The sequence below is a fragment of the Papaver somniferum genome, chromosome 1 (genome assembly GCF_003573695.1).
Source record: "Papaver somniferum cultivar HN1 chromosome 1, ASM357369v1, whole genome shotgun sequence".
NCBI lineage: Eukaryota > Viridiplantae > Streptophyta > Magnoliopsida > Ranunculales > Papaveraceae > Papaver > Papaver somniferum.
Genome location: NC_039358.1, coordinates 40,361,781 through 40,386,483, shown reverse-complemented (window position 1 = coordinate 40,386,483; position 24,703 = coordinate 40,361,781). Strand labels below are relative to the sequence as shown.

At 38.4% G+C, this 24,703-nt stretch overlaps 2 protein-coding genes, 6 non-coding genes and 3 pseudogenes across 8 annotated transcripts; 5 read left to right on the top strand and 6 right to left on the bottom strand.

Moving 5' to 3' along the window:
- The first annotated feature begins 1,818 nt into the window (after nt 1-1,818).
- Nucleotides 1,819-1,902, top strand: LOC113342178 (annotated as a pseudogene).
- A 1,051-nt stretch (nt 1,903-2,953) lies between these two features.
- Nucleotides 2,954-3,038, top strand: LOC113342188 (annotated as a pseudogene).
- Nucleotides 3,039-4,967: 1,929 nt separating this feature from the next.
- LOC113341234 lies at nt 4,968-5,082 on the bottom strand. The gene has a single exon (XR_003355839.1). It is a non-coding gene; the product is annotated as a U5 spliceosomal RNA (small nuclear RNA).
- Nucleotides 5,083-5,895: 813 nt separating this feature from the next.
- On the bottom strand, nt 5,896-6,092 carry LOC113340975. The gene has a single exon (XR_003355700.1). It is a non-coding gene; the product is annotated as a U2 spliceosomal RNA (small nuclear RNA).
- A 972-nt stretch (nt 6,093-7,064) lies between these two features.
- On the bottom strand, nt 7,065-7,199 carry LOC113341120 (annotated as a pseudogene).
- Nucleotides 7,200-8,508: 1,309 nt separating this feature from the next.
- On the bottom strand, nt 8,509-8,630 carry LOC113341194. The gene has a single exon (XR_003355816.1). It is a non-coding gene; the product is annotated as a U5 spliceosomal RNA (small nuclear RNA).
- Nucleotides 8,631-9,382: 752 nt separating this feature from the next.
- On the top strand, nt 9,383-9,453 carry TRNAG-GCC. The gene has a single exon. It is a non-coding gene; the product is annotated as a tRNA-Gly (tRNA).
- Nucleotides 9,454-10,299: 846 nt separating this feature from the next.
- Nucleotides 10,300-10,497, bottom strand: LOC113345330. Its single transcript, XR_003358080.1, has one exon. It is a non-coding gene; the product is annotated as a U2 spliceosomal RNA (small nuclear RNA).
- Nucleotides 10,498-11,579: 1,082 nt separating this feature from the next.
- LOC113290852 (cysteine-rich receptor-like protein kinase 10) lies at nt 11,580-13,511 on the bottom strand. Its single transcript, XM_026540460.1, has 6 exons — nt 12,880-13,511; nt 12,745-12,805; nt 12,598-12,652; nt 12,242-12,479; nt 11,971-12,127; nt 11,580-11,867 (listed from the first exon to the last, which is right to left on the bottom strand). The coding sequence occupies exons 1-6, from the start codon at nt 13,509-13,511 to the stop codon at nt 11,580-11,582; spliced, it is 1,431 nt and encodes a 476-aa protein (XP_026396245.1).
- Nucleotides 13,512-15,517: 2,006 nt separating this feature from the next.
- On the top strand, nt 15,518-16,000 carry LOC113290797. The gene has a single exon (XM_026540404.1). The coding sequence runs from the start codon at nt 15,518-15,520 to the stop codon at nt 15,998-16,000; it is 483 nt and encodes a 160-aa protein (XP_026396189.1).
- Nucleotides 16,001-22,097: 6,097 nt separating this feature from the next.
- On the top strand, nt 22,098-22,168 carry TRNAG-GCC. The gene has a single exon. It is a non-coding gene; the product is annotated as a tRNA-Gly (tRNA).
- The last annotated feature ends 2,535 nt before the right edge of the window (nt 22,169-24,703 follow it).

Genomic DNA, 24,703 nt, shown 5'->3' with positions numbered 1-24,703 from the left:
AACGACTGAAGCACTACATAACTAGGCATGATGTAAATATTAATCCGTATTTTTTTTTATTAGAATTGGTTTAGCTATTCAAATAGGTGTTGGACCCAACTTGTTGCTAGGCTCCCATCTAGTTTCTTGTAATAACTTTTCTTTTATATTTTTTAAAATAAATAAACACAAATCACTATATAGAAAAAAATCTAAAAAAAAAGAGATAAAGTAGAAATAGACTTTCCAAGTGATAGATGAGTTTTAGTCTCCACATACCTTTTGTTGATGAAGTTCCACAAGCTCTCCTTAATAGTTCTTCGTCTTCAATTGATGAACGTCGTGAAGTCTCATGCTCAACTACACAATCTATCCTAGTCCGAGACATCGCTGTAAGTAGAATAGAAATTAAGACTTATAGTTTTGATCACTAACATTGACAAACAAACTTGAGATAACAACGCGTGCGAGTTCGACCGAGCAGTGCTCTAACAACGTCATAATCCCATACGCCTTGTAAATTTGTTTAATGACTCAGCTCATGTATTTGTGAGGTGTTATGTGGTTGCACACGTCGCTCTACTTGTACATTTGTTAAGCAAGACAAGCCAGCAGTACAAATAGATGCAGCTCATTGTAGCACAAGCACGATAAAGGTAAAAACAGATCGATGAAAAATTCCAATAAAAATTGAGATATCCGCAACTGAAATTTTTCAGGGAATGAAAAAGTTGTACTTTGATTTCGTTGTCAATTTTCCGGCTGAAATTCATTTATCCACCCGCAACCACTCGGTTCACCCACTCGCCCGTGAATGTCAAACCCGCCGGATAATGGATCGGATACAATGTATTTCTAAAATCCGTCATTTTAATGGATTGAACGCGAGTGATATCAACTCTGCATCCACCCATCCGTTGCTCACCCCTAAAACACGGTAGCTTATGAGATTTATATGGTCTGATACCGATATTACTGGGGATGATATCATCTAACCGATCCAAGCTTAAAATCTTTCTGTCTCATATGAAATGGTATAACTGGTATCAGGCCATCAGCCCATATCAATCATGAATCCAAGTACTAAAAATAATAAATCCATTAGATTAGGTCGTGCTCATGTAAAAACTAGAGGCACGTGAAATTTTTGCATCTTCAACGGGCTCAAGTCTTATCTCTTCCCGAGATTCAGTGGTGGGTATTTTCGTCATGGTAAAATATCCCTTTATATGTATGTAAACCTAATTCCCATTTGGGATTTTACTTGACGCTATAAACTCATCTCTTCCGCCCTTGCTCCTCTATTTTCTTCACTAGGGTTCTGGTACGAAATTTTGGGTTTTGGATACTGATTATTCCGTCTTTCTCAATAAATTGTTTCACTTTAGCTTGATTTTGTTTCTGATTTGATTGTTTTTCCTAGAGTTCCTATTATTTCAGATCTGTGTTTTTCTTGAACAACATATTTGATTTTTTTGCCCAATGATGGAAAACATATTTTCTTGAACAGTTTGCTTTGAGCTTTCACGATGAGCCTTGAAACACCACCACCCCTCTCTCTCTTTCTCTCTTATCTTCTTTCTTTCTCTCTTCTCATTCTATCCCCATCTCTCTCTCTCTCTCTCTCTCTCTCTCTCTTTCTTCTCCCTCCCTCTCTGGTTGGTGATGATAGACTTGTTATGAAATCTCTTTGATAATACTGTGAATGATCTATTATAGCTATGAGATCTGAGGGCAATTGTTTTATCAGTTCAAGATTTTGAACTGTTTTTCTGCATTTTATGAAATTAGATCTTCAGATAAATCTTATTGATTTCATTATTTGTTTGTAAACTCAATCGTGCAAGTGATGACAGAATAGACAGGGACTCAGACTCTTCGGAGGATGTTCGATTTGTCTCTTGGGAAAATCTCTGATGCACTTGTACAATAACTTAAATTCATTGCTTTGATTTCAAATTGATAATGGATTTGTAGCATGTTAAGTGTGAATGTTTATATTTAACTGTTGCTTTATTCTCTGATGATGAAAAAATATCACATTGAGGAGTGGTTATAGTGCTTTTCATTAAGAGCTTTTACATTCTCTTCTTCTTCTCCATCATCATCATCACTTTTCTTCTTTATCCTCTTGTTTATTATTATTATTATTACTACTATGGTGAGATGTGTGAAGGCTCTGATGAATACCTTAGCTTACACTATCTGAGGGCATTTTGAATTCAGATGTAGACTCTTTATATTGATTGGCTTGTTAGTCATATGTTTTAGTAAATCTATGATAAACTACCGTGTTTATTTGAAATAGTGAATTCTTATCCTCAAATTGGGTATGTGTCTTAAGCACTTGTCTTTAAAATATGATGATTTAGAGCAAAACAATTTTTTCTGGGTATCCTTTTGAATTTTTGAATTAACTGAGTTTTAGAACTTTTCAAAATGTTAAAATTGTTAAAGAGTTTGTGTCAATACTTGAGCTGATTTTACTATGTTGTTCTTGACCCTAATACAAAACAAAGCACTTTCTTGTTTGTCTTATATGCGTTCAGTACCCTTCCTAGTAAACCATGACACCCCTATTGACAATGTATCAAAACTTAGAACATGTAGAGATACAAAATAAAAGGAAATTAGGTGTTCGACAACAGGTAAAAGTATATATCTTTTTGTATATTTGGTAGCTGTGGAGCACCGACAGGCCATTATTGGCCTTGTGTTAGTGTCCCACGCACAATACTGGCGTGTCACAGTTATTGGTACAAACAGATGACTTTATTATCTCAATTGCTACACTATCCGAGGGCATTTAGTTCAAGATTTATAACTATTCACACTGCTGATGAACTTTAGTATCTCAATTGCTACACTATCTGAGGGCATTTAGTTCAAGATTTATAACTGTACTCTTGTGGATTTTAAGAAAAAAGGTCCTAATGTAGTTCTTATTTGATTTTATTGTGTAAAAGTTGTAAGTTGTGCAAGTGATGACAGTATAGACAGGGACTCGGACTCTACGGAGAAATGTTCGATTTGTCTCTTGGGAAAATCTCTGATGCACTAATTATACAACTTAATTCACTGCTTTAACTTCAAATTGACAATGGTTGTCTGTAAGGTTTGTAAGGTTCGTTTCTTATATAGTTTGGAGTTTGGACTATTTATGGGTAACTTAGTTCTTTAGTTGCAGCTTTGTTTGAGCCGATAACCTGCACCTTGAGCTGCCAGTTACATTATGTTGCCGACTTGAGCTGCTGTTTACCTTGTTTTATTTTATTGTTTTTGGTTTGAGATTTTAGGCAATACACTAGTGTTTATTTGTAAATTGGTTTTTATCCGTGCAGAATTGTAATTTGTTTAATGTGTCAAATTTGGCATCAAATGCACATAAAATCGAAACAGCAATATCATATCCTGTCACTAATAGAACTGGACAATGTATTTACCTGTATTCGTAGAGATCTGTCATTATTATTCCCAAATTTGTTGAATTTGCACCTTGTCTTTACTTCTATGAAAAGATTTGAGGAATTTGGTAAGCATATACTACCTCCATCACTAATTAGATGATTTAATTAAGATTTACTAGTAAATTTAGAAATGACTTATCTCTCCATTATTTTCGAAAATTATTTTAAAACACCGATCTAATGAATATAAACATGGCTATTCAATTTTACATATTTTTTATAATGATACTAATCTATCACTCCACTAATTTATGTATTTATGACTCCACTTTAATTTATGTATTTATGACTCCACTTATTTACCTATTTATAATTTATGTATTTATGACTCCACTTTAATTTATGTATTTATGACTCCACTTATTTACCTATTTATGGTATAGGTCATCTAATTAGGGGCCAAGAAAATTCCAAATAATATTATATGCAATGTTATAAAATTTGCTGCTCTGCTCCTACAATCCTTTCCTACAAATTTATGATTCCCATCTTAATGAACTATAATGAGCCAAGAAATCATCACCGTTCTTAAAGTCCCACATTAGCTGCCAGCAAAGTTGATGATGATAATATTCTCTTGAGTAATGTTGAAGAATAAGACCATGATTGTTGAATATATACCTGCATCACTTGTAAATCCGAGGCCCTTCTACTAGTGCTCCTTCAACAATTACCCCTAGTGTTTGGTATTTTGTGAGTAGGAAATGCTCCTTCAACAATTACCCCTGGTGTTTGGTATTTTGTGAGTAGGAAAAAAAATATTTTACTATCTTTCCATGAATTTGATCGCAATGTATAAACCTCGACGTCAGATCCAGTATGATGTTAAAAAAAAATTGTCCACCGACTCTTATAACCTTGTAATCGTCAGTCTTGTAGTCATAGCCAAACCAGTGTTACTACCTGAAAAATGGTTTCGTGAGGTAGGCAAATCCCTGTACTCATTAATAGATGGATTCCAAAGACTAATAGCATCCTCGTCAACAGCACTAGGGTAGTTGGTGCTTACACAAAGCAAGCCATTACCAGAGCCCAAAATCTCAACTCTTATCTCTATAATATCCAGAAATCAATGGGTAATTTACCTGAACAGCCTCATCGCATTCATAAGTCGCTGTTAATGTGGATGCTAATGCTGACAACAATGAATTTTAATCTGTTGTGCAGAATGTGTTAACTAATCTGTAACCAGTCCGGTCATGCTGGTGCATTCTTAAATTTACACGAATTTAAAGACACATTTTTTTTCCAGAAAATACAAGGTCTTCCAAATGTTCTGACCGGAAAATTAACAGCCATCAAATTATACCAAACATTTTCAACTTCACCAACTGTGTCCGTCATCAATGAACTAAGAAATGCAGTCATTGGGTTAGTTCTCTTCTGCAGGTGGTTGTATCTTTTCAGCAGTTGTTATTTGAATATTTATTGCCAAGGAACATTGCTCCTTGAATTGAATAGGTTACCAAGACTAAATACTTTGGAGTTGAATATTGTTGGGTTCCTCCTTAGAAAAGAGAAACCTTTCTAAGGAAACCCTTCAAAAATAGGCGTATGCTGGTTATAAGCGGCAAGCACACGGTATTCTTTAGTAAAAGGCGAAAGAATAGTTCCCTTTGTGCTTACCGCACGGCTGCGTGAATTATTTGGAAGAGTCGAGTGCTTATTTTATACAGAGCATTTTGAGTAGAGCTGTGATTTTTAATCGTTGTGGGACTAAATCATTCTTCACTTGAGCCGAGATTTGAAGTTGCTAGATAGTCCAGGTTTATTTCTAGGCTTGCCAACCAAAGAAGGAATAGTTGCTTTGTGCTTAATAGGCGTATGCCGCTTGTACAGACCATTTTGAGCAGAACTCTAATGTATGAAGAATGCGCTTCAAAGTTTCTAGAATGTACTCATTTTACTTCCGAGGTGATGGTGAAGGAAAGGTTTCCTTCCTATTGATTCAGCACTGGAATATAGTTCAGTTCTAGATACTAAAAGAAAAGACTCGAGATGAATATCAAATTCATCTTGATTCCACCACCGTTCATATGATCAAAATCAACTTTGATTCTACCACTGTTTGTCTCCTCCTCCCAGGTATTCTCATATCTCTTTCCTCACCATAGAATCAAAGTTCTAGCAAATCAAGTCTTTGTACCATGAATGTTCAATGTAAGTCTACAATTGGTTTCTGTCAGTTATAACGAAAGAAAAATAAGGGAAAGCTATACCATTCAGCACCAGTGGTCTAGTGGTAGAATAGTACCCTGCCACGGTACAGACCCGGGTTCGAATTAGGCAGGATATCAAAGAAGTTTAAATTTTCAGTTACAATCTTGCAAATTTGAAACTGCAACTTGAGCTAAACTAGTTACAATAGGAAGGTGTGTAACTTTTGAGTGCCAAAGACAAACCTAAGGGTTGGTTTTGGCAGACGCAAAACATTAGTTATGATATTTGGTGGGGGCGAGCCAGGCCTTTGCAATAGTGCAACACAAGGGCGACGCATGAGAACCCCAGCAGCAAGCTGCTGTGACGGGAACTCCCCATGAAAAAAATAAATTTAATATCATGTGAACTTATGGCTCACATATCAGATATTAAACTGATAAGAACAGATACTACACTTGATCTTAGCCAAAAGGCCGAGAAAGGTATGCTTCTTCACAGCTTAAGCTCCTGTTTTTATATTCTCTTGTTTCAATTCCTCTGCTCTGGACTAGTCTATGTGGGACTAAATGTTTAGTTTGCTCTTTGCTGCCGTTAGCGCCGATTGGCTTGATACTGGAGAGTACGCTCTTTCCCTCTTAAGAAAAGGGGAAATCCCTAAATACATCCAATGAGTGCACCACTGGTTAGTGAGCCTCTCTCATACTGTGCCATACATAGTTCGCTAGTTTTTGATAGAATTTACATTGTCCTTCAAATTTCGTTTGTTTATGACAAATGCTGTACAAGAAAAACAATAGAGGAAATAATAGCTTTTAGCCGGTGATTTCAATATATTTCTGATGTTCATACTTTCTAGCAACTGTGATATGATAAGAAGAAGAAAAATAACGAAAAAACGGAGTTCTATTTTCTTTCTGTTTCATCATTGGCCTTGCTGAAGCTGAGCAAGTTTTGGAAAATTAGCCTACCATGCCCAGTTCATTGTACTTGCCCCTCTACCAGTTTTACGTATGCACCTGAACACCCACAGGGAATCAGGTATTAGAGTGGAGCATTGGGATTACCGCTGCTCAAGGTGCCCTTTGTGTTACCTGATAAGTTTCACAGTTTGTCCAAATCAATCTTAGTATGTATTCTGAGATTCAATCCTGCTTCTAATTTCATTATTGCCAAGGGATTACCCAATGGAGGTTCTTTCGATATTTACCCGATGAATAATGTGTTTCCCATAGACAGATGGACCAATTCTAATCAATAAAGCAACGAGATTAAACTTTACATAAAAGACAGAAATTTAACATGGGATAAAAATTTCATTGTCTCAAACTTTAATAGCTGAAAGGATTTGGACAAGATACCGAACTGCAGCTCAAACCTGGAGTTGGATGTGTAATCACAACTAGGACCTCGTAGCGTGCAAGGAAAATTTAGTTTAAAGTATTGTAGGGCTTTACCCTTGATTAAAAGGAGCCCTTCCAGAAATTCTCGACGGCCCTAAGGCCGAGGAGGGGGTTTGGAAATAGTTTTCAACCAGCAATTGACGCGCCTCGGTTATTACCTCATTAGCTGCGTCATTGCCCCAAGCGCAAAGATGAGTTTTGAGTTATGCGTCAACTTCTTTTTATAGCTTCATTTTCACATCTCTAACTCTGGCTTGAAAAATGTGGGACTAACGTTTGTCACTTTTTACACTTTCGATTCTAATGGTCATGTTTTGAATGCTTAGACCAAAATCTAATAAACAAACGATCTTTTCAAATAGGAGAAGTCGTGAAATCTCCGATTCCCAATATTGTGTTTGTATCGAAGTATCTGTCTTTTTACATTATGATGTTGAGAACATACTGCTTTAGTTAAGAGTTTCTTTTAGTGTTGGCAACAAACAGGATTTTAATACTTCTCAGAATTTCCTCTTCCTCACCAAGTTTGCTGAAATTGGTACGAGTTTGTGTCAACACTTGAGCTGATTCTATTGTCATGTATTTAAAATGTGGATGGTCCTTAACCTGTAAAAGGATTTTAATTTGGTTCAATAGTTAGTTACAATTAGTTCATGATGAAGTTAGAAAAATGCCCATTTTATGCATTATTTAGTTACTCATGGTTGGACTTACTAGATTTTTTTTTTGCCAAGTCCAATAGTTTATGCGGAAGTTGGAATTTGATTTGGTGATTTACTTAACTGTATAAATTGCAGTGTTTGAATTTGTGGGGAGGGCTTTTCAATAGAATCTCAGCTGAAAATGAGTTTGTTCTATGTATACTTAGTGTATCTAAGTTGCCATTGGTGTTGTCGGGGTATAGTGTAGTAATTTCTGCATCTAAGTTACTGTTTGCTGAATTCACTGGAAATTGCAGAGTTGGATGAGGTGGAGGTGATTTGATGTATCAAAAGATTCAAACACAACATTTAGAAAGACACTTGGTGTCAGATTTGGTCCACATTGAACCAGCAGCGAATAGAGGACTATTAGAACTGTTGGTAACAGCTTTAGTCACTACATAATCTAGTAATCCAGTTACTGTCCAAAAATGGAGTTGGGTTTGTTGAGGCATCACTAATAAGATCAACAAATGGTTTTTCATTCAACATATAGAAGTACCCTTCATCAGTTGCAAGTTGAACACAATATGAGCATCTTGCGGTAACCACTAAGAGATAAAAGAGAGTAAGAGATCAAGTTTATGAGCATACAATATGCTATCTTTTTGAACATAATTTGAACATCTTTGGCTGTTCAAGTGTTTCTGCAGGTGTTCTATCTTTTTTCTTGTTTAGGTGCAGAGGAACCTTAGACAGTGTACCAGAACCGGCAATGCTTACCAAGCCTGGAGACACAGTGCTGCATGAACCTGCAGACCAAGCCTGGAGACTAAAAATTTTGTTTGAAATATTGTTGGGTTCCTCCTTAGAAAAGAGAAACCCTCCAAAAAATAGGCGTATGCCGCTTATAAACGGCAAGCACACGGTATTCTTTAGTAAAAGGCGAAAGAATAGTTCGCTTTGTGCTTAACGCACGGCTGCGTGAATCATTAGGAAGAGTCAAGCGCTAGTTATATAGAAAGCATTTTGAGCAGGGTTGTGCTTTATGGTCCTTGTGGGACTAATCATTTTCACTTCAACTGAGATTTAAAGTTACGAGTTCATCATGTTTCTTTCTGGATTGTTTCCAACCACTCTCCTTACTTCTCTTGTGCTTTCTTCATCATCTTTGGATTCTTTATTCTTCGGAAATGAAAAGTTTTGTTTTGAAAATTGTTGGGTTCCTGAACTCTCCAAAAACAAGCGTACCCCCTTATAATCAGCAGCTCATGCATGGTATTCTAAGGTGGAAGAATGTACAAGTCATTCTGAGCATAACTCTAATGTGGTCTAGGTTTATTTTCTGGACTTGCTAACTGAAGGAATAATGCGCTTCAAAACTTCCAGATTATACTCATTCTGCTTCTAAGATGACGGTGAAAGAAAGGTTACCTTCCTAATGATTCAGCACCGGAATAGTTCAATTCATGAGGTATAGCCAGAACCTAAAAAAAGACTCGAGATTAATATTATAGGACTTTGATTCCACCACTGTTTCACCATATGGTCAAATTCACTTTGATTCTTCCCCATTTTTTGTATTCTCCTCCCAAGTATTCTCATGTCTCTTCCTCACCATAGACTCGAAGTTTTAACAAATCAAGTAGCTGTCTCTGTACTGTCAAGGTTGGTGCAAGTCTGTAATTGGTTTTTCTTATTATAGTCTGGAATATTTGATCATTTGAAACATTCAGCACCAGTGGTCTAGTGGTAGAATAGTACCCTGCCACGGTACAGACCCGGGTTCGATTCCCGGCTGGTGCATTGTTTTTTTATTATTATTATTTTTTGTGAATGTGCCATCTTGTCTCACTCTCTCTTTGATGGATGGTTTGGTTGGTTCGATTGTGTTTTTTTTTCAGCGAGAAGAAGGTTTAAAATTGATATGGATCATCGAGAAGAGACAACTTCGAAGACAGCAAAGTTTTTTTTTTTTTTTCATTTTGACTTTTTTGCAATGTGGTCTCTCTCTGATTTGCAGGACGAGGTTCTAATTTTGTTCCTTTCCTTTGATGGACGGTTTGTTGTTTTGTTTTGGTTTTTAGAAGTTTGCAATTGATATGATGACTGTTGTACATAGTTTCCTTTAGAAGGATCAAAGGAAGCAATCATCCTATCCGCAGTGTACTGAAGTTCTTCAAAAAGCTGAGCACAAAATTGTACTGCAGCTTGCTGTGGGCCTAATTGTAAGCTAATCCGTCAAGTTAAATGAAGCTAGCCATCATAGAATTTTTCAGTTTCCGGTTTAGTTTAATTATGCCCAGAAGTTTAGTTTATCATTTGGTATTGGTAGGTGCGCGCCAGGCCTACTGACTACTGAGATGAGAACTTTCCCATGAAATGAATTCAGGGGGTAATAAGGTGTTACTAACAAGCATAAGATCTAGTATGAAAATGAGGCAGGATATCAAAGAATTTTAAAATTTCAGTTACCATCTTGCAAATTTGAAACTGCAACTTGACCTGAACTAGTTACAATAGGAAGGTAGTAAGATGTGTAACGTTCGAGTGCCAACGGCAGCCTCGCCACTATCAAGCTTATGACTAGGCCCTTCTACAGGTTTGCCAAAACTCCACATACTTACGCAAAAGATTAGTTTTGAGACTTGGTGGGGGTGCGCCAGGCCTTTGCAGTAGTGCAACGCAAGGGCGACGCGTGAGAACCCCAGCAGCAAGCTGCTGTGGTGGGATCTCCCCCATGAAAAAAATTAATTTAATATCGTGTGAGCCGATGGCTCACATATCAGATATTAAACTGATAAGAACAGATACTACACTTGATCTTAGCCAAAAGGCCGAGAAAGGTATGCTTCTTCACAGCTTAAGCTCCTGTTTTTATATTCTCTTGTTTCAATTCCTCTACTCTGGACTAGTCTATGTGGGACTAAATCTTAAGCTCACTGCGTTTGATATTAGAGCTCCTTGCACAAAATTACTCTGGGTTTTCTTAGCTGGTGAGACCAGCAATAATGTATTTATTTGCTAATTGTGTTTTCAAATCCTAAGAGTATGAAATAATATCTGGGTCCAATCCCATTGGAGATACCTTATACAAGATTGAGAACTAATTTCCGGCTGGTGCATTTTTTTTTTTTTTTTTTTTTTATCTATTTGGTTTTCTTACAATGTGGTCTCACTCACTCTCGTCAATTCTTATCTGCCATCTTGTCTCACTCTATCAATTCGCAGGAAGGAGATAAGTTCAAATTTTGTTCCTTCTCTTTATGGATGGTTTGGTTGGTTCTTTTTTCTTTCACTGAGAAGGATTAAAATCATACAGATCATCGCTGCACATGTGTTTTAACTTTTGAAGGATCAACGGAAGAAGCATTTTCTGCAGTCTACTTGAAGCTCCTTAAAAACTGAGCACAAAGCAGTATTGCAGCCACTATATGAGAGGTTAAAAGAGATGACTTCGAGGATAACCCTGTATTATAATAGGAATCCGACTTGTTCAAGTTGGTTTAGTGGACACAAAAGATCAGTTTTAAGATTTGGTTGGGGTGTGCCAGGCCTTTGCAGTAGTGCAATGCAAAATCTTATATTCACTGCCTTAGCCCTTAAACAAGTTGAGTTTACTCGGGATATATATGGACTGAGAGGATATGGTACAATGGTGGCCTCGCTTGGCGGCTGTGTGCAAATTGCAGAATGTCGGGAGATTATGAAATTGACGGGATCAAGGAGGGTTTTGCATTACTGGTAACTGGACTAAAACTGATACCGCACATGCTTTAGTTTACCAAGGCAAGTTTCCTGATTTCTGAGAGATTTTAATTTAAGAGAATACAATCCAAAATGTTACAATCTATAACCCATACTCAACATCCCAAACTGCTTATGAATTCCCTCACCAACTCGATATACCATGTTTATACAATGTGCATTAATTAACGAGGATCCAATTCAGAAACGGATGCCTCATTGTCTTTCCATGTCTCCTCTGCCACTGCTTGGTCGGGCACAAAATTTGCAGGTTGTGTAGGTAATGGGAAAGTCATGGAGTTGCTGCTAAGCATTAAGATGACCGTGGACATGGTAGGTCTATCAACAATGCTGTCTTGAACACATAAAAGGGCAATGTGGATACATTTCATTGCTTCGGTTCTTGAACAACGATCTTTGAAACTTGAATCTAACAGTTCTAAAGCTGTTCCTTTATGCCAATGCCTCCATGTCTGCAACATATATTTGTCATTCAATTTGTTTTGAATAATATTTTTTTCTAAATGCTCCAGGTAGAGAAACAACTAATTACACTCAAAAATAACATGCACTCACATAAGTCAGAAGATCTTGAGCGCCTCCTGTGGCCAGTACATAACGACATGTGATCTTTTTTCCGCTAAGAATCTCGAGAACTAGGACAACGAAACTATAAACGTCTGATTTTACAGAAAATTGTCCATGTCGCATATATTCTGGAGCCATATACCCACTGTATTAACCATTTTAATGCAATGAATAATATTTCAAAGTTTGATAGTTAATTATACCATCGTAAAGAAGTATGAATTTGTTTATGATCTGAAGAATTTCAGTTTGTACTTACATTGTTCCTGCAACTCTGCTTGTATTAGCTTGACTTTGATCCACCTTAAAAAGCCTAGCCATTCCAAAATCTGAAATTTTTGGAATCATATTTTCGGCTAATAATATGTTGCTAGCTTTGAGATCTCGATGAATTATCCTGAGCCGAGAATCCTCATGAAGATAAAGAAGACCTTTAGCAATTCCTCCAATAATCTTGTATCGTTTTTCCCAATCTAAATGCATTCGTTTCACAGTATCTACATACATTATATTCAAGAAACGAATAATAAATCATTAACTTAGGCCACTCATTAACATATAAATAATCACTGAAATGATGCATACAGTTTTACCAGAAAGACAATGCACATATACCGAATATGAAATGGTCTAGACTTGCATCCATTAACTCGTACACGAGTAGTTTCTCCTGTCCATGCCAACAAAAACCTAACAGCCTTACAAGATTCCGATGTTGAAGTTTAGCTAACAACAACACTTCGTTCTTAAACTCTTGATCACCTTGGCTTGAGTTTTTAGAAAGTCTTTTGACAGCGACTGCTTCTCCATTGGGTAATATACCCTACAGACGCCAACAAGTTAGAATTTATCTCCTAACATAAAAACTGAAAACTTTGCAAGTATAAATATGTGCACCTTGGTTTGCAACTCGACTGCTTCTCGAGTTGTATACTTGCCCCTTGGGCACCAGAAGGTAATTTCCCAAGAGCTGATCTAAGACATTTACTACAGAGAGTTGGTGCCAAGTCTGGTGTACACTGAACCATTGCATAAACTTGGTTAGATGTATTGTAATTTGCTGAACCAGTAGCGTATAAAGAAGGACTAATAGAAGTATTAGTAACAGCTTCAATAACTAAATCATCCGGTAGTCCAGTTACTAAGTCTATGTACCCGACTTGGTTTGCAATACTATTATCCACAAACACTAAGACAACGGATGGTTCTTCATTCAAGATGGAGAAGTAATTCTCATCTGAATACCTTAAAATAAATCCGTTGTAGAAAAGAATGGCTGTTTTTTTACTTGGACACCCGGAATCTTGCGTAACCCTTTCAGCAGCAATCTGAACACATACTGCACATATAGCCGGTGCAATATCTTCACGGCAGTGTAAGGATCCATAAACAGTATTTGGATTTCTTCCGATTGTAATGTTACGGTAACGATACCGAGAGATAGTGTTGGTGTCTGTGAATGTAGTTGCCAGAGATGAGAGTAAGAGATTGAGATTGGTTTGATATGTACTGTTGGCTGTGTAATTCATGCCTAAACATAATGTATAAGCTAAATAGTTTGGAGTACGTTCTTGAGCTTGTGAAGTTATCATTTGATCATAGCAAGATAGGAACAATATCAGAATGAAGATAGTGCGGTGTTTGCTAGAGAACTCCATTGCTTGTTTCTGTGATGAGATCAAATTTTGTATACAAATGAATTGATTATAATGTTGGTAAAACCAATGTTGGAAATAAGTTGCAATTAATTTTTGTGAGACAAGGACTTGATCAGTGGCAGTTACAGTGGAAATCCAATGCAGTGAGTGCATGAGTCAATGACATACTATATTTTAAACAAATTAATATCACCTACTTCAACCAGAATGCCAGTTTATGCTTTAAAAATTGATGAGTGAAAGACTATACATGACTTGGACGATCAACGCGGTCCGCGTAAGAAAAGAAATTAATTTAAAGCTCATTTCTGTCTGGTCGGGACTCAGGACTCAGGAGTTGGTTTTGAACATTATCGTACGCTGATACTGACCTATGAAACCTCGTTTAACTGGGGGTCATAGGAACTAATTGGGGGTCATCAGCTGCTGGACAAAAAAATGTCACCCTAAACATAATTTCCAGAACCCCTTGTCCAAATATTTTTGGTAATGGCTAAGATGCTCCTTTGTGATTAGTGTTAATAGTAGTTAAATTTACAAGCATTCTGTAAACATCAACTTCAAGAACATAAGATGGATTCCTCCTATATTTCCTTAGTCATAAAAAGTGATGCTTCTTTTAAGCTTAAATTTAATGATTGTGGCATTGGACTGATCCTCAGAGATTTTGCAGGTACCCTTTAATCAAGCAGATGCATGCATGGACATCTGAGCAGGCCGAGTGTGATGCTGTTTTGGAGGCAGTAAGCTGCGCAACTACAATGCATATACAACACTTGAAGCTAGAGGCTGATCCAAAAAACATTGCTGCTGCCATCAATGTAGCTTCTACTTGTGTTTCTTGGCAAAATCAAAGAATTATTGAAGGCATAAGATATTTTTTAAGTAGTTTTGATGGCCGGGACAGCCAGCATATTAGTAGAATTATTAATAAGATGCTATGAAGTATGAAATGTCTAAGAGTTGGCAACTATCTGTGCCTAATTTCATCTCTAACCAAATTGCGGAAGAGATGATCAATGTATCTGTTGTTTAAATACAATGAAATTTCTTCTGCACAAAAAAGAAGAAGAAGACATTATTTGCACCATTCTTCTGCAGCAGTAAAATTTACATGCTGTCTGAAAGGGCAAAGGTGAGCAAAGGTGCCACATATTCCTTCATGAGCCTCCGCCAATATCAGTTGTCCTTCCTCGGCTGATATGCATAGCATAATCAGCTCCAAAGCTACAGGTTTGCCATATAGCTGTCCCTCGAGAGTATCTCCATACAACTATCTGACTCTTTCCCGGGTGTTTTTCAGCACAGAGCTGTATTACAGCAGCTTTAATCTGGGGCGAAGCTTAAATATAAAAGGCAAGTCTTCTTAAGCAAGTTTACTGCCGGCATGGTATGGGATCAAGACAAGTGTGTTGGTACGTGAGAGTCGGATACATGGAAGAGATCAGTATTTATATGTCTTAGATTGTAGCATCTTCCTTTACTTGGGCGTAAGTTGACTTCTCTCTTGCCGCCACAACAGATCCGGTGCCGTGATCGGAAGCAGAGGGTGTTTTCACACTTTTTGTCTGTTACAGAGTGATATACTATTATCGTTTATTTTCAGTGATTATGAACGACCCAGTAGTTCCTCCCCTGAAACTAAAATTTCATCAGGATTATCTAATAGACAATATATTATATTTAGAGATGATATATTTAGAGATATTTAGTTACCATAATATTCTCGGAGAATACCAGATTTTCTGTAATACTCAAACTCTATTTATATGAGTTTATGGAATAATAATAATTAAGGATTGATTAACCTCCGACATGGTATCACGAGGCCAACCTCGATCCATCTTCTTCTTTCTCTAAATTACCAATAATCATCCATGGCAAGTGACAAAAAATCCTTACATCCGGCTTTCGCCGTTTCTAACATCAAAGTTTTGATCCCTATTACTCTAGATATCAAACAAGATGAATATTCTTCATGGGTTTTCCTTTTCCAACTTCATCTACAAGCACACAACCTCCTTTTTCTTATTGACGATTCCGCTCCACCACCAGATCTTGATGCTGTCACCATACTACAACTTGATGCCCTCTGCCGTCAATGGATGTTCTCCACCATGGCCAAAGATTTGATGCTTACAGTTCTCAAAACTGGTAAAACTGCGAAAGAGTTATGGAATCATCTTAAAAATCTTTTCCAAGACAACAAAGGAAGTCGTGCCGCTAACCTAGAAAGTAAGTTCGTGAATCTAAGATTTGTTGATTGTAACAATGTTGATGATTATTGTGATAAGCTACAGGCACTTTCGAATCGACTAAGTGATCTTGATTTTCCAATGGATGAGAAACGTTTGGCATAATCGCCTCGGCCACCCTGGCGGGGCTATCTTAGATGTTTTACGCACAAAGTCTTTTATTAAATGTAATAAGAATCTTTCCCCCAATCTTTGTCATTCTTGTCAACTTGCAAACATGTTCGTCTTCCCTTTTATGACTCTCATTCTACTAGTGCTGCTCCTTTTGATATTATTCATAGTGATTTATGGACATCTCCGTTGAATTTAGACACGGGTTTTCGTTATTATCTTCTCTTATTGGATGATTTCACTAATTATCTATGGGTTTTTCCACTAAAACTCAAATCCCAAGTCTTCACCAAATTTTTGGAATTCCGTTCTTTTGTTCAAACTCAATTTGAACGCCAAATTAAGTCATTCCAATGCGACATGGGTCGCGAATTTGACAATTCCTCTTTTCATAATTTTGCTAGTCAAAACGGCTTAGTATTTCGCTTCTCTTGTCCTCATACATCCTCTCAAAATGGTAAGGCGAAACGCATGATTCGCCGAATCAATGATATCACCCGTACCCTAATGACCCATGCCTCCGTTCCTCATAAATATTAGGTCTATTCTCTTCTTATGGCCGTCTACTTACACAACATTCTTCCCACTAAAATTCTTCGCTTCCAATCTCCGGTGTCCGTCTTATATAGACGCCAACCCACATATGATCATCTTCGCATCTTTGGTTGTCTTTGCTACCCTAATCTTTATTCCACAACACCACACAAACTTGCTCCTCGTTCCACTAGGTGTGTCTTTCTTGGTTTTCCATCTAATCATCGTGGTTATCGTTGTCTTGACATTTCCACAAACAAATTCATCATTTCAAGACATGTCACATTTGATGAAACCATCTTCCCTTTTTCAAGTCCCTCTCATCTAGACTCTTCCCCTTCTCAAGACCCACAAATCCATCCTCTTTACTCCTTCCTAGACTCCTCCACATATCCCCCTCCTGTAGCCTCTCCTAATACTCATCCATCTCCATCCTTCTCCGTCCCTGTTGACGGCCCAGTCGTCTCAAACCTACAGCCAAAGCTGTACTCTCCCCCTCATCGACGCCAATCTCGTCCTTCCCAGCCCACTCCCACTGAGCCCACTCTTTCTTCCGAGCCCACTCATCCTTCCAAGCCAACTCGTCCTTCCCAGCCCACTTTTGCTGAGCCCACTACCCATGACTCTCCACCGTCCTCCCTTACCCAGCCCATTAACGTGCAGCCCAACACGGTCTCCTCTCCACAGCCCATCAATGCCCCGTCCAACCCCTCCAGCCCACTCCCTCCGACCTCCCCTTCCAGCCCACTTCTTCCAACAGCTACTCGCCCAACTACTAGGGCTTCCAGTGGCATTTTCCGCCCCATTAAGCGACTGAACCTTCATGTCCAGTCCAACTCTCCAATTTCCCCTCTTCCACGTTCTTATCTTTATGCTCTTCGAGACCCTAACTGGAATGCTGCCATGTGGAACGAGTACCTTGCTATGATTAAGACCGGCACTTGGGTACTAGTTCCTCGCCCCAGGAACGCCCATATCATTCGGTCGATGTGGCTCTTCCGTCACAAGTTTCACGCTGATGGCACCTTGCAGCGGTACAAGGCTCGTCTAGTAGCCAATGGCAAGTCTCAACAGGTTGGAGTTGATTGTTTTGAAACGTTTAGTCCGGTTGTGAAACCAGCGACTATACGTACTGTGCTCAGTATAGCAACATCACGTTCTTGGGGTATTCGTCAGCTGGACGTTAAAAATGCTTTTCTTCATGGTGACCTAGCTGAAACGGTTTATATGCATCAACCACCGGGTTTTGTTGATTCCGCTCATCCCGATTATGTTTGCCGCCTTCGTCGATCTCTTTATGGACTTAAACAAGCACCTCAGGCATGGTTTCAACGTTTTGCACAATTTATTATTGGTTGCGGTTTTCGTGGAAGTGTTTGTGATTCCTCACTATTTGTTTATCACTCTGGTTCGGAAACTGCATACTTATTACTATATGTGGATGATATTGTTTTAACCGCTTCTACTGATGCCCTTCTAGGTCGTTTCATTGAGTTAATGAAACGTGAATTTGCTATGACTGATCTTGGTGCGTTACACCAATTTCTGGGTATCACTGTGACCCGCTCAGATTCAGGATTGTTTCTGTCACAGTCTTCATATGCACAGGATATTATTGCTCGTGCATCGATGACGAACTGCAACCCAGTCGCTACTCCAGTTGATACACAACCGAAGCTCAGTACTACATTTGGCCCTGCACTCAAGGATCCAACATTATACAGAAGTCTGGCCGGAGCTCTTCAATACATGACTTTCACCAGTCCCCGACATTTCTTATGCCGTGCAGCAGGTTTGCTTATTTATGCATGACCCTAGGGAATCACATATGCAGGCTATTAAACGCATTCTCAGGTATCTTCAGGGCACTCTTGATCACGGTTTATTTCTGTCCGCTTCCACTGTTACTGGTTTGACTGCGTACTCTGATGCTGACTGGGCGGGTTGTCCGGATTCTCGTCGGTCGACCTCTGGCTACTGCATTTTTCTTGGAGACAACCTGATATCTTGGTCATCCAAACGACAAGCTACTGTATCTCGTTCTAGTGCGGAGGCCGAATACAAAGGAGTTGCCAATGCTGTTGCTGAGACTACTTGGTTACGCAATTTACTTCTCGAGCTTCACATCCCGTTACGACGTGCCACTATTGTCTACTGTGATAACATTAGTGCCATTTACATGACTGGGGATCCTGTCCAGCACCAACGCACTAAACATGTGGAGATTGATATTCATTTTGTACGTGAGCGTGTATGTATCGGTGACATTCATGTCTTGCACATCCCTTCTGACAGTCAATATGCAGATATCTTCACCAAGGGCCTTCCTCGAGTATTGTTTGTTCGTTTCCGTTCTAGTCTTAACGTGTGCTCCCCTCCCGTTACGACTAAGGGGGTGTAATAGACAATATATTATATTTAGAGATGATATATTTAGAGATATTTAGTTACCATAATATTCTTGGAGAATACCAGATTTTCTGTAATACTCAAACTCTATTTATATGAGTTTATGGAATAATAATAATTAAGGATTGATTAACCTCCGACATTATCGTTCCACCAGTTTTCTTAATGGCTCTCGTCGCTCCCACAATCATGGCTCAACTTCGGTCGCTGGTCCTGCTTCTGAATCGGGATGGGAACGGAAGCCTGATAATTTTGGGAAAAAGGATGATTCTGAAGAAGATTCTGATGATGGTGATGGTAGGAATGAATCGGAATCTGAATCTGATGGTGCCTCAAGATCCCCAAGATATGAAAAGATTATGAGACTCAAAGCAGCGGCAGAGACCCCGGAGGTGGACCCGCGAGGTACCTACTTAGTAAGTGTTGGAAATATGGGCACCCATTGTGTAGTGCATGCCCAAAGTCTGTCTTGGGTGGATGAGTAAAGTCATATGCTTGACTTTATCAAAGGGAAAATCCTTCTCCAACTAACCAAGCCATGGTGAAACGTGTGTCTTGTTTTTTTGTCACCATGTATTTGCACGAAGCTAGCAAGTGTTTGATCACTTACTCCATGTGTTTACTCCATGCTAAAAGAGTGTTAGAACTTGCTCCAAGTGTTTGGTTCTTCTTTGACACTTGCCAAGAGAGGATACTTGAAGTTTGAGTATAAATAGACTTCTAGTTTCATTTGTTGAAACAAGAATAAGAAGTAGAAAAATACTACAACTCAATATTAGTGAGTTTAGCTAGAGATAAACCAAGTATGGAGATTAAGCTAGAGAGTTTTATGTGAACACTCAAGTTAGTGAGCAAGTCTTCTAGTATTCAAACATTAGTTGTGAAGAACACCCAAATCCCTTAGTGTCTTTTAAAGAGAAAATTGAAGTTCTATACGGTATTTAGTTTGTGGAAATATAGTTTGTGCTCAATTTTGTGGCACCTACTCACCGCCGAGTTTGGAGGTTCAAGAACGTGAAACGCAAGTGATCCGTTGGTTCGACGTCATCCTCATTTGGAGCGATTACAAGGTACGAACTAATAGCCCGCTTCCGCATTTGATTTGTTCAATTTACATATATATTTGTTATATATGACCATCATTGGCATCAGAGCCTTTTATGCGTTTTTGTTATTTTTTGAACCATGGACTAACGACCATTCCCTGAAAGGACTATGACCTAAAATAAATTATATGGAGCCATCACCTTTGTGGTTCAATGTGTTCCAATTTCTGGCCTCACACCGACCATCCAATGGATCATGGACTAAACGGCCTCTGCCCGAAAGGACTACGACCTTAAATTAATTATGTGGAATCATCGCCTTTGTGGTTGATTTAATTAATTTCATATAAATACAACAAATATGATATTAATTTTTTTTAAATATGATTAATTTGTTGAATCATGTTGTTTGATTTAATATCATTAGTGTCTTGCTCAACAAAAATACTTAGTGTATGTGTTTAGGAAAATATATATTACTCTGTGTAATTTCATAATTTTAGAAAAATCTAAAAGTGGATTTTCCCTAAAAAAATCCAGACAAAGAACATCCAAATCCCTTAGTGTCTTTTAGAGAGAAAATTGAAGTTCTATACGGTATTTAGTTTGTGGAAATATAGTTTGTGCTCAATTTTGTGGCACCTACTCACCCCGAGTTTGGAGGTTCAAGAACGTGAAACGCAAGTGATCCGTTGGTTCGACATCATCCTCATTTGGAGCGATTACAAGGTACGAACTAATAACCCGCTTCCGCATTTGATTTGTTCAATTTACATATATATTTGTTATATATGACCAACAGTAAGCATAGATGGCTATTACAGAAAAAATACGGGAGCAAACGGAGGGTACGGGGCAATCTTGCGGGCTGAAGGTGGTCAGCTCATTGTCGCTCGTGCTGGGGCTTCCTTGCATTCGGTTTCTGAATTCTATCACACTTTGGAAGGGATTAAAGCTGGTCTACTCCTCGTTAAGAAGAAGAACGTTAACTATTTCCAAGTAGTTTGCAATTCAGACTGGGTTCCTTGGATACTCCGAGCATGTTTCGTCTCCAGCATTGAAGGAAAGTGTAACCTTCATCCTCAAGGTACACCGAGTTATCACTTTGATACTTTCTGCGTTGCATGCTTGAAGAGAACTCAGGCCAATGAGGATTTTACTCATAATTTCAACTTAATGAAGGAAATTGTGAATATGGGAAAGCCACATTTTCGGGGTTCTCTTATAACCTCCTATAAAAGATCATGGAACAGGCCAGCTGATTCTGGCAAAGATGGTGCGGAGCCCCGGGATGGAAAAGACGCTTACACCTGATGAATTCCCGGATGAGTTGGGCAGTCTTCTTTCCGAGTTTGATGGAGAGTTGCCTTTTATTCTTACCTAGTTATCTATCTTTATATCTATGAACTCCATAATTATCAATGTATGGCAACTCTAGTTTAGTGTGTCGTTTAAGTTGAAATAAAAGGCAACTGTCATAGAATAGATATGTGCGACATTATCAAACTGTGGGTTTGACCCAAGTTATCTTCGTGTACTTTCAAAAGAAAAAAAACAACGTGTGCACATGGTTTCTAGGTGGTGGATTGACATGCATACAAGTTGGAAACTTGTTCACATTGCCAACGGTCTTTCCTTTTATGCAGCGGATTAGTACCGACGACTCTTCTGCCTGTGCTTTCTTTCATCATCTTTGGATTTTTTGATAAGTTCTAACGTAGTCTATTTTATGACAGTTGCAAGTATTCCATAGAGACGATGCAGATTCATAAAATTCCTATTATCGGCTTTTGTTGGTTCAATTGCATAATATCGCTACCATTTTTCTTCTTTTCATTTGAAATGGTCAGTTCCAATTTTCGTTGGGGCATTCTACTTCACTTTCCTTAGGTTGTGACATTGATCCGCAGCTTCATACTTCGTATTTTATTTATCGCAGGTCTCACTAACGACTAACGATGCAATAAAATTGAACTTCTAGCACCGGCGTTTCTGAATCATATTCTTCCGACACAAAATGTACATATCTATTAGCCTACAGCTTTCACCATAGGTTCGTCTCTTCAGTTGATAAATACAAAGTTGGGGCAATAAAACATTCAGCACCAGTGGTCTAGTGGTAGAATAGTACCCTGCCACGGTACAGACCCGAGTTCGATTCCCGGCTGGTGCATATTTTTTTTTGATTTTTTTTCCTTTCTTATCATCGTTTTGGTCTCACTCTAGTCAGGTCAATTATAAGTTCACTGCCTTTAGATATTTTCCTGGGATGAGAGGAAGAGATTGATGTTCAAACAACATACATACAAGAAGAATTCTTGTTTGTTAATTTCAACGAGGATCCAATATACTGACGGATACTCCATTTACACTCCATACCTCTTCTACTGCTTGATCTGAAACAAAATATGCTGGCCGTGTAGGTAACTGGAGAGTCATTGAGTTGCTACTAAGCATTAGAATAACCGAGGCCATTGTCGGTCTATCTGCAATACTGTCTTGAACAAATAGTAGGGCAATGTGGAACAATTCTCGTTTAAACTTGGATCTAATAGTTCCATGGCTGAACCATCTTGCCAATGTCTCCATGCCTGTAAAACAAAAATGCAATCCTCATTGGTTTATATTAGGAAATAATATATGAGAGTCTATATTTAGGAGATATGCATTTAGGTTGTGAGAGTTATATTAGGAATTATCTTGAGAGCCAAGTCTTGTGCCTTGAGAGCCAAGTCTTGTGATTGTATAAATATCTTAAGAATTAATGAGAAAGATACACCGAATTATTATCAATGTAGATGTCTTTTACGCTTCCGCGTTTATGCTCTCCTCTCTCTTGCTCGATCCTTAACATGGTATCAGAGCAAGGTGAGAGGGAGAGAGGAGAGGTAGAAAGAGTTAAAGAATTTTTAAAGAAATCGACTAAAAAAAAAAAAAAAGAAAAAGTTTCGCGAAGTTCTGATGATATTGTTTGTTGGGAAGAGTTGTTGCTGTTTGAGGGTCTAGAAGGAGTTCGCAAGCCGTGAAAGTAGAGGTTTGATTTGCAGCAGACGACAGAAGTTGAAGTGCTGTAGAAGCTACAGCTTGGTGCTGTGAGCAAGTAAGCCGCGTGTTTCTTAAGCAGAGACCGAGTTGGAGCTGTATGTTTGAAAAGGAAAGAATAGTTTATGGAAGTCACGAAAAAGCTCGAGTTAGAGGAATAATAAAAAAATACAGGAAATTTGCTGGAGCTGGTTGCTGTCTTTAATGGCAGTGGTGATTGATGATGATTGTTGAACTGGCAGTAAGACACATAAGGCGTGCCTGAGATGGAGCTGTTGTTGCTGGTGATCATGAGAAGGTGCTGCTGACGATAGAAATTGCTGCTGTTGTTGATCGAGTTTGACAGCGGTATTGAGTCTATGAGTATTTTTGAGATCATGTTCGCTGGAGGAAACAATGGGAGATTGAGAATGGTAGCTGGTGAGATGATGGTGCAGAGAAAACATGGGTTTCGGTAGGTGCAGCTGCTGCCATGGATTTGATGAAGCTTTGGAATGGTGGATTGTGTTTTCTGCCGGTGGAAGAACATAGAACAAGTTTGAGAGGACACGCAAGTTGCTGCCATTAAAGGCATGTTTCTTTGATGTGGAGAAGTTGACTGAACAAGCGACGATTGCTGGAGTTTTGGGGTTTCAAAACCCTAAGTTCACGTGAGAACTAGTTTTGTTGCTGGCCGTAAAAAAAAGAAAAAAAAAAAGGAAAGAAAGTGTTATTAAAAGTTTGTAACCAGTTTGGGTGTTACAAAGGAGAATTGTTACAGATGAAGAATAATAGTGTGACAAAAGGATGTCACTGTTAAGTGTTGGAAGAATTGTTACAGAAGCGTAACAGAAGAAAAGGTCACAGGTGTGACAGTGGACGTGACGAAAGAGTTGTAACGTGAAGAAGTGTGACAGTTTCGCAACAAAAGCGTGACTGGAACAAGAGAAGAAGAAACAACATTCATGTTGTGAAGAAAAAAAAGAAAAAAAAATCACCAAGAGGTGATGAGGAAAAGAACAACAATAGTAGGTTAAAATCCTATGAGTTGTCGAGAGAACACACAAAGTATTCTATCGAAGAAACCAAGAAACCAAGAGTACAAGAAGTATTCTACCGAAGAAACGAAGAGGACCGTAATGTCCTAAAACGAAGATGGGACCGTGATGTCCTTAAACTTCCATTGGGACCGTAATGTCCTTAAACTTACGAAGGGGACCGAAACGTCCTTAAACTACGAAGAGGACCGAAAGATGTCCTTAAACTAAGAAGATGGGACCGAAATGTCCTTAAACTACGAAGGGGACCGAAACGTCCTTAAACTACGATCTGAAGATTTTTTTTCACAAAAGTGTTGAAAAAAAAGAAGAAAACTGAAGTTAAATTTCTTTTGTCCAAGATGGGCATTCGTGATCTACATGCTCCATCTTGAGGGAGGGTATTAGGAAATAATATATGGGAGTCTATATTTAGGAGATATGCATTTAGGTTGTGAGAGTTATATTAGGAATTATCTTGAGAGCCAAGTCTTGTGCCTTGAGAGCCAAGTCTTGTGATTATATAAATATCTTAAGAATTAATGAGAAAGATACACCGAATTATTATCAATGTAGATGTCTTTTACGCTTCCGCGTTTATGCTCTCCTCTCTCTTGCTCGATCCTTAATAGTTTAAGAAAGAAAAACGA

Coding starts and splice junctions, on each gene's coding strand:
- LOC113290852 (XM_026540460.1), bottom strand. CDS start 13,511: ATGAATTACACAGCCAACAGTACATATCAAACCAATCTCAATCTCTTA. Junction 12,653..12,744: donor TTCTAAAAACTCAAGCCAAG/GTGATCAAGAGT, acceptor TGGCATGGACAG/GAGAAACTACTCGTGTACGA. Junction 12,480..12,597: donor TCTAGACCATTTCATATTCG/GTATATGTGCAT, acceptor TAATGTATGTAG/ATACTGTGAAACGAATGCAT.
- LOC113290797 (XM_026540404.1), top strand. CDS start 15,518: ATGGCAAGTGACAAAAAATCCTTACATCCGGCTTTCGCCGTTTCTAAC.